We start from the raw sequence: 9273 nt of genomic DNA, 5'->3' as shown, positions 1-9273 counted from the left end.
TCGTGTAAGTATTGGCGGTCGTCGGGTGTGTGCAAATAATGTTAAACAAGCCCAATGCTTCGTGCCAGGACATCGATGATGATCCGGTGATAGCGAAGCTCATCACGGTTTACACGCGCCGAGCACGGGTCCTGTCCATTTCCAATCTCGCCCTGGGCGCCTTCATCAGCGGGTGTTTCGTCGTGTATCCGCTCTTCACCGGCCAGCGTAGTCTGCCGTACGGCATGTTCATTCCGGGCGTCAACAATTTCGACTCTCCGCAGTATGAAATCTTCTACATCACCCAGCTCGTTCTTACCTTCCCCGGGTGCTGCATGTACATTCCGTATACAAGTTTTTTCACCACCAGCACGCTGTTTGCCTTGGTGCAGATCAAGACCCTGCAGCACCAGTTGCGTACGTTTCGGGCGGAACAGATTTCAAAAGCCACACCGAGCCTCGATCGGCAGCTGGAAAAGTTCATCGAAGATCACAAGCGGATAATTCGGTAAGCTACCGCTCACCAAGTCTCGGAAAAGGAAGCTGGATGGACCGTTGTTGTACAGTTTTATTCAAGATCTAAACGGCCTGGTGACGTACATCTGCCTTATAGAGCTCCTGTCCTTTGGGTTGATGCTTTGTGCCCTGCTTTTCTTGCTCAATATTGTAAGGAATCGTCCGCGGGCTGCAAAGCCGGTTATCAACGCCGATAATCCTTTTGTAATTGTGTCCCTCAGATTAGTGTGATGGCCCAAATTGTGATCGTTGGTGCCTACATCTTCATGATCCTGTCGCAAATATTCGCCTTCTACTGGCACTCAAACGAGGTGCGCGAGGAAAGCATGGGCATTGCCGAGGCGGCCTATAGTGGACCGTGGCTCAAGGTGGATAATTCGATCAAGAAAAAGCTGCTCCTGATCACACTGCGCGCCCAGCGACCACTCGAGGTGAGCAGTTAGGGGAGTGTTTTTGGGCGTCACGATTAATTTTACGTTTTCTTTTGATCCTCAATCGCAGCTCACAATTGGAAACGTTTACCCGATGACTTTGGAGATGTTTCAATCGCTGCTAAACGCGTCGTACTCGTACTTCACGCTACTCAGGAGGGTCTATAATTGAAACGGTCGCCTGCGGCAGGAACGTTCTAGTTGCTATTTTCTTTAGTGTTGCGTTTGCAAGTTGCATAATGATAGTTATGCTAAAAGTGTTATAGTGTTATCTTGTTGTTAGTGTTAGTGTTAGTTATTAAGTTAAGTTCTCTAATGTAGTGACTCAATGATTAAGGTAAGATTTCATCTAGGCCAAAATGGCTGGCACTTTGAGGGTTAGCGCTGGCAAAAGCCAAGACAGGTACCACTTTGCCAGCATAATGCTGTCAGAAACCCAATTTTGTATGTGGAATGAAATATTGAAATTTTAACCGAAATTGTTGTTGATTTGTATGATTAACTGCATGAACGCTTCACTAAACACCGAAATAACTGCTGAATTCTAACCTTGTCTTTAAAATCGCAGTATCCGATTGAAACCATTTCTTTCAAATGTTCGAAGTGACAGCATCTACTACTCACAGCAACAGTGAGTTGGGCCGCACAGAAGCTGTAAAAAATCGACGATTGACCATTCGAAACAAACTTTTATTTCGCAAGCTGGCGCTTTGGCGTGCAAATTTAGCTTTTTTCGTAACAAGAACTTTGATTACACTTCAGTTATTTGGTCTGCAAATCGAGCGTAGATTTTCTGTATAAATTTTGCTTATAAACACTTGAGAAACGCGATCTAGTTGACGGACAAAGCCAACCACAAATATCAGATACAGAACTGATAAATGAAGTTCTCAAAGCGGATTCCAGAGATTTCAATTGTACAATTGAAGGACAACCTCTTATGGCAGAACCAGTGAAAAGCAACAACCTGAATTTAAAAAATTAATAGATAAATAAATTCAAAAATTCTGAAAAACTTGTTTTGTCTAACATAATACATCGGTTTTTCACTTTAAATGTTACTGCCGACACGGGAGAATTTCCTTGTGGCCCCAAGTGTATGCGAACAGCGCGTTGTTTGTAGCTAACTTAGTAATCTAACAAGCTGTTTCCAAGTGATTTACTGTTTTTGAATGGTAACATTACGTTGTTTTCTTTCAGACGAAAATAAACCAAAGTCCAGCTAAAAAAACAACGTTTCGTACGCGTCGACATACAGCCGTACGTCGACTTTTGAATCCAGGATATATTTCACTCCACCCTCCACCAGTCAACTATGTCGGCATCGAAATACTTCCCATGGTGAAATATTTCAATTCTTTCGCCTTAAGCACCGTGCGTCTCCATCGGTTGCCGTCGTTAACCCCGCGAGTTCTGTTTGAATGAAACCCCCCAAAGACGGTTGGTGTTTGTATTATCAAAAAACAATACGTTTATTTCGATATTCTCGCCTCGGCCTCGCCACTGCGCACTCCGCACTCCGCACTCGCACTGTTTACTGATTACAAATAAAATGACACACAAGTCCGCCGACCCTGGGCCGGCGGCTGTTTCTGGCTGCTGTTGCTACTGCTGAATGGTTGAATAATAATTTTTACTAGACAGGTATCATACAATCTCGGGAGGGCGCGGCCTCCATCCTCCGTCTCTCTCTCTTTCTCTCTCATTGCACAAATTCTCAGCGGTAAGTACTTATAGTTCGGGTGGGGAGGGACCAAATCTCTACCTCTAACGGTGTGTTGTGGCACGAATGTTGGCTAAAAAAGGTGGACGTGTGAGCGCATTCGCGTTCGCGTCCCTGTTGCCTCCTTTTTTTCTCTAAATGAAATCTAAACACACAAACAAACGCGCGGCCACAGCTGCCATTTTGTACGCGGCCCGCCCCAAAACGGGTCGATCTGGGCCGACGGCCAAACGACGGCAGGCGGCAATGGCACGCACCAAAAACAAGAATGGCGGACCACAAAAACTAAGGCGATAAAAATAATAGAAAACGAACGAACTTAGCCTAGTTGTGTGTGGCGTGGGGGGGATTGTGGCACGTTAATCTCTTTTTTACACAGCAGGGGGCCCCCGCTCGTGAAATGGCGCCGTTTCCGTGCGTCAAATGGCACATGGCCGTTACATCGAACTCTTATCGACTCGCTACTAACACTAACATTGCTGCTGCTGCTGCTACTGCACGGACAGACACGGACACGGAAAGCATTGGCTGTGTGCGTGCGTGCGTGCAGTTGCCGATTGAGCGTAACATTTGCACTGGATCACCTGGAATGTCTCCTAGGACAACAACAGTCTGCAACCGGGCCGTCGTCGAGCTTTCTTCTACATATTAATTCACGATATTTACAGCTTGCAGCTCACGGATCGCCGCACGGAGCAGATGACGGAGCGGATAAGTACAGAGCGGCCCGGCGGCCTCTTCTCGCTCGGCACACACACACGCACGGCGCACCACTACTGCTACCTCCCGCGCAAACACCGATACACAGTCACTACGGAACGTGGGCTCACAAGTGTCCTACGTGGGGCCTGGGACAGGACAATGATTAAATTCTGACAGTTCGCTCACACCTTCTTCTTCTGCGTGCCTCCTGACCTCCTGCGTCCGCCCGTCCGTCACCGTGACAGCGTCGTGCAAACACAAAACAAACAAATACATTTATGGCACATCATTCCGCGCCGGCCCTCGGCCTCGGCATCGGGACCCATCGGAAAAACTACAAATAAATTAAACGGACGACGGAGGCAGGTTCTCCTCCGGCCACTCCGTTCGGCCCGGGCCGTTAGCAATAGAAAACAAAACAAAAACGCCTCCCGGCGATGGCAATAAATAGATCGTTCAGGCTCCACAAGCTCCTTGTCCGCCTTTACTCCTCGACGAGGCGCGCCTCGAGAAAGTGGAAGATCTCGTCGTAGGCGCGGGCCCGCGCAATCATGAGCGGCGTGACCCGCTTGTGGTTCTGCGGGTTGCGGCGCGCCCCGTACTTGTCCACCAGCAGCTTCACGATGTTGATATGGTTGTGCTGCGTCGCCACGTACAGGAGCGTGTTCCCGTGCGCGTCCTGCGCGTTCGCATCGAACTGGCCGGCGTAGTGCTCGAGCAGGAAGTCCAGGATCCGCTCGTGGTTCTCCTGCACCAGGTACAGCAGGACGGGCGGGTCACTGTTGCGGAGCCGCTCGATACTAGCGCCGCTCGCGAGCAAAAGCCGCACCAACGCCAGGTTATCGCTGACGACCGCCCGAATGAGGGGCGTCTCACCGTGATAGTCCAGTTCGTCCACCGAGCACCCCCGATCCTGGAGCAACACCCTCACCGTCCTCACGTGACCCCGCTGTACGGCCACGTGGAGCGGCGTCTGCCCGAAGCGATTCTTCGCGTTGATGGCCGCTCCCCGGGCATGCCGCAGCAACTCCTCGGCCAACTCGTGTTCGTCCCGCTCCGCACACACGTGCAGCGCAGTCTGGCCAAACTCGTCCCGGTGGTTGAGGTGTACCGCGTCCCGCGCCACCAGCAACCGCACAATGTCCCTCGAACCAACCGTCACCGCGTTGATGAAGGCAAGCGGTGCTCCGTTCACGTCCACTCCGTGGCGCAGCAACAACTCCAGCAACCGCACGTTGCCCGTCCGGATGGCCAGATTGAGTGGCTGGGTGTCGGAGGTGGGTGGGTTCGCGAAGGTGGCCCCATGCCGCAGCAGGACCTTTAGCAAGCGCACACCGTTCGTGAGCAGCGCGAAAGCGAGCGGATTGAGGCCGTACTCCCCCGTCGGTTCCGTACTCGCCCCGCCCTCCTCCAACAGGATGCGCGCCGCCCGTAGCTGGCGCTCCTTGCAGGCCACCGCAAGCGCCGTGTTCTTCACCAGGTTCCCGCAATCCACCAGCCTCCGGAGCGAGGGCTGGGCTAGGAGGTAGCGCAGGATGTCGCCCCGCCCGAACCCGGCCGCCACGTGCAGGACGTTGGCGCAATTCGAGTAGACGCACGCCGGATCGACGGCCGCCTCCTCCAGCAGGTACCGCACCACGTCCCCGTTGTCGTACTCGATGGCCCGGTGCAGGAGGCACAGTTCACTCGAGAGCGCCGTAAGCTCCACTCCGTCCAGCGCCATCCTGACCACCTCGCTCCCATTTCCGTACTGGATCAACCAGGACGCCGGAAGTCGCTCGTCGTCACCGGCCAACCCCACGCAGGCGCCAGCTTCCACCAGGATCCTTACGATCTCGGTGAGGTTGAGGCGGGCAGCCAGATTCAGGGCGGTGTAGCGGGCGTGGCAGAGCGAGTCCAGTTGCTGGCGGGACATCCGACCCACCAGCGCGCGCACCGCACCCACGTTGCCCGCGTTCGTCACCTGCTGCAGCACCGTCATGCCGGTCCGAGGGTCGGTCCGGCCCCAATCAAAGTCCCCGGTCGGCAGCCCGCCACCCAACAGCCGCTCCACAAACCCGTGGTCATCCGAGTGTACGAACCGGTGCAGCTCCCCGTGCGCTCCGTACCGCACCAGCAGCCCCGCGAACAGCTCCACGTCACCCGCTAGCGCCCCCAGGTACAGGGCCAACAGACGTCGTTCACCGGCTGCCAACCGATCGACGCGCGTCGCGACGAAGTGTGACCGAGTGGTGCGCCGCAGGAGATACTCCAGAAGTTGCTGGCGGCCAGAGGTGGAAGTGCGGTCCGTTAGCAGATCGATCATCGCCCGGAAGTCACCGACGATCGCGGCGTCGACGAGCCCGTAATGACACGGCTCACCGCCAGCCAACGAGCCGAACCGTCGGCCGGTGAGCACTTCACTCGCACCCCTCAGGCCCTCCCGGAGCGTCCCGAGATCGCAGTCCGGGCGGTGGACCGCATCGAACAGGGCCCGCTGCTCCGCCAGCCACTGCAGCCGGTCGGCGTAGTTCCGCTCGAAATCTGACGTCGCACTCGTTGGACCGTCTCCCGCGTCGTCGGAGGTCGGGTACAGGCGGAAGGAGTGCCGCCGGAAGGCGATCGCGTTCAGGAAAATGGTCGCGGCCGATGGGAGTGTGAGCAATTCGAGCACCAGCGAGTCACTACCACCGGCCAGGAACGTCCTTAGCCGAGAGCCACTCAGAATAGGCGACGCCGCTAACGATGGATGAAGCACTCCGACCGACGCCAGGATTTCGAGCAGTTCGTGGAGCGCAAACTCGAACGCGAACTGCACGAACGCCGGAAGGGCACGGATCGCGTCGGAGAACCCGGGTGCATCGGGCGACCCGCACTCGAGTGTCTTCTCCACCAGCTCCACCAGGTCGTTGACCTTTGCGTCGAACACCTCCTGCAGGAGCTCCTCGTCATCGGTGGCTCGGGTGCCCCCGGCTGCCAGTTGGAGGCCCCGAGCGCGGAAGAACCCCTCGATGGTGGCGTGGCGCTGCGGGAGGCCCCGGAACACGTTCTCGCAGTACACGGAGTGGAGCTTGCAGTGCAGTTCCGCAAAATCCTCCTCGCTGAGTGGCGGTGCGCCTCGCTCCTGCAGCATCTGGCGGGTCAGGTGCTCGTAGCGGTCACTCTCCGCCGGTTCCGGTCGGGTGGCGCCGGTCCGGATCCCGAACAGGCAGTCCGGGTTCATGAGGCGCTGCAGCTGCTCCAGGTTCCGCACCACTTGCCGCGTGTCCTCGTTCGCCTCGCCGGCGTAAGGCCGGAGCAGCTCCTTGAGGGCGAGGTTCGCGTCGGAGATGGAGATCGCCCGGGAAATGTCGTACCGGTGGTAGGTCTGGGTAAGGTACGAGTGGAGCAGTCGGCGGATGCGGCCTAGGTCCCCGTTTGCCCGAAGCGCCCGGTACACGACGGCGAACTGGGCCAGGGTGACGCGGAGCCGCGTCTGGTGGTACTGGAGGTGGTAGAACCGGAAGTGGATGTTCTTCTCGACGAACGACAGCAGCTTCAGCTCGTTGGCCATGCCGCGGTACGCTCGCTTCAGCTCGCCCACCACCCGCCCCGTCTCCGGCTCGTCGTGGAACGCATGCTCGAAGCGAAGGGCGCTCAGGGTGTGCAGGTTGTGCTCACCGACGTAGCGGGCGTACGAGCGGAGCTGCGGCGCAGTCCGCAACCGGTACGCGGTGCCGAGGAACGTCTTGAACGCTCCGATCAGCTGCAGGTGCATCACGTACAGCAGATACCGGTACACCGCCCGCAGCCGCGTCTGGATCCCTCGCGCCTGTTCGATCGTCAGCAGGGGTGGTGGTGGTCTCCGACCGCCCACCGGCAAGTACTTGGCCGCCGAGCAGCTCGGTGAGAAGGCTTCCCGCACGTTGGCTGCCTCACGACCCCCCAGTGGCTCCAGGAGGTGTCCCAGCAGACTGTCCAGTAGCTGACTGAACCGTGGCCGATGGTTCCTGTCGCTGGCAAGGAACTGGAGGACACGTTTGATCGCCAACAGTCCGAGTGTTTCCGTCGGACGATCGTCCAGGTCGATGACGAGCGCTCCCTCGATGTAATGTGCCGCTCGCTTCACGCTGTGCAGCTGTCGGACCTGCTCGTAGGTCCGTCGGAGGTTGCGGAACGTGACCCGGTCCTGGCGACGCACCGCACCGGACAGCAGTTCGCGGTTGGCCGCTACGTACGCCACCTGTCGCTTCGAAAGGCGGAGCTTCGGATGTCGTCGGTGCCAAAGTTGGCCCATCGTCAACGGACGGCGGTCGGACCGCCGCAGATGGGCCACGAAGTCCGTCACATCGCAGGATAGGTTGAGGGCCACAAAGTCGGGCCGCGCAAGCTCCTCTCGTATCCGCTCCTCGTCGTGCGGCTTTCCCTCGGCGATCCGTTGTAGCTCGGGGCAGGTGCGCCGCCTAAGGGACACGTACTGCATCAGCTTCTGCTCTCCGATGCATTCGTGCAGATCCTCGAGGAGTTGCGGCATCCACCCGGTGGACCGAGAGCGCACCCTCGCCAGTGTCTCACCGACCGCCGTCAGATAGCGCAGGATCATCGGGCGGTTCAGGAGCAGTTTGTAGATCTCGAAGCCGGCCCGCTTCTCCAGGATCCCCAGAAACAGGCTCGCCAGGTAGGCGGCCTCCTTCACCGGGATCAGACCCTCGTCGGGGAGTCCAACCCCGGCGAGCACCTGCAGACACTCGCACATGGCCCGAAGCCGCACCACGAACTCCTCGTCCAGGTCGGCCAGGTTGTCGGCGTCGTACCGATCGCTCAAGTATTTGGTATAGCTTCGCACTAACTCCACGCGCCTATCAGCCTCTGTCTCGCCCTCCGCGGCCGCCGTCGGGATCCGCTCGCCCTCCGCATCGTAGCTGTGCGCGATCAGCTCGTGCTCGAGGAAGGCGCGCATCGGCTCGCTCACCTCCACGCCCCTTACCGCCCACAGTTCGTCCAGGGCGCGCGTCATCAGTTTCATCTTCGTGTGGATGTCGAACGCGCGCTTCTCGAGGAAGATCCGCAGTAGTTCGACCGAGCCGCGACCCACCAGCCGCCGGAAGGCCCGGTCGGCCGGCAGCCCGTCCAGCTCGCGGCCCACCATCGCCTCGGCCACGTGCCGGCAGCCGGCGGCAAGCGCCTGCTCCGCCGCCGTCCGCTCCTGGTGGTTCCGCAGCCCACAGTCGGCACCCGCCGCCAGCAGCAGCTCGATCAGGCGCATCTTGTTGCGCTTGGCCGTCACGGCCAGGTGCAGGGCCGTGTTGCCGTCCCGGGCCGGATCCTGGAAGTCCAGATCGATGGCGGTGGTGCCCCGCCGCTCGAGGGCCGCACGCACCACCTCGCATTGGCCCGCCTCGACGGCCTTCAGGAACGCTTCCATTGCGACCACCATGACAGATGTGTGTGTTTGTGTGGGTTGGTGTGTGTCGGAGGCGGTGTGGTTCACTTTCTGACCAGCTCCAGGGGCAGCCGCTCCCAAGTTACGACATTCCTACTCGTTCCTCGGGGGGAGTTCTGGAAAGAAAATGGAGAAAATGGAACTGTCAATAAAATAGGGTTCTGTGGGGTTGATGTTAAGCAAAGTAAGTTTATTTGTGTTACCAAGAGCCGCGGCTATTGGTAGAGCCAGCTAGCCGCCACTTGCATGCCAGGCTGCAAACAAGCTGCGAACAAGTTGCAGACCCGCTTACGAGCCAAGCCAAGCCAACGAGCCAAGAGAGATGATCACCGATCGACTCACGAGTGAGAGAGATAGGATCATCGGTCGACACTCTCTGGGACACTCTTGGCATTACGAAAGAACCAGCAGTGATAAGCGAAACGCCGCGAACGGCGGACTAATTTTGAGTCGCTTCTTTCGGGTGACCAATAAAGGACTTCAAGATACGGAACGTTCGTGGTGTTTGATTATTGTTAACA

At 57.5% G+C, this 9273-nt stretch overlaps 2 protein-coding genes across 2 annotated transcripts; one reads left to right on the top strand and one right to left on the bottom strand.

Annotated features, from left to right (window-relative positions):
- Positions 1 to 38: 38 nt before the first annotated feature.
- LOC128276223 (odorant receptor Or2-like) lies at positions 39 to 1098 on the top strand. Its single transcript, XM_053014697.1, has 4 exons — positions 39 to 487; positions 546 to 645; positions 717 to 926; positions 997 to 1098. Exons 1-4 carry the CDS (start codon positions 39 to 41, stop codon positions 1096 to 1098), a joined length of 861 nt encoding a protein of 286 aa, XP_052870657.1.
- A 2737-nt stretch (positions 1099 to 3835) lies between these two features.
- On the bottom strand, positions 3836 to 8746 carry LOC128276224 (uncharacterized). Its single transcript, XM_053014698.1, has one exon. It carries the CDS (start codon positions 8744 to 8746, stop codon positions 3836 to 3838), a length of 4911 nt encoding a protein of 1636 aa, XP_052870658.1.
- Positions 8747 to 9273: the final 527 nt, after the last annotated feature.

This window comes from Anopheles cruzii, unplaced genomic scaffold, assembly GCF_943734635.1.
Source record: "Anopheles cruzii unplaced genomic scaffold, idAnoCruzAS_RS32_06 scaffold00755_ctg1, whole genome shotgun sequence".
NCBI lineage: Eukaryota > Metazoa > Arthropoda > Insecta > Diptera > Culicidae > Anopheles > Anopheles cruzii.
The sequence above is the reverse complement of the archived record's forward strand: the minus strand, read 5'-3'. Positions and strand labels throughout refer to the sequence as shown.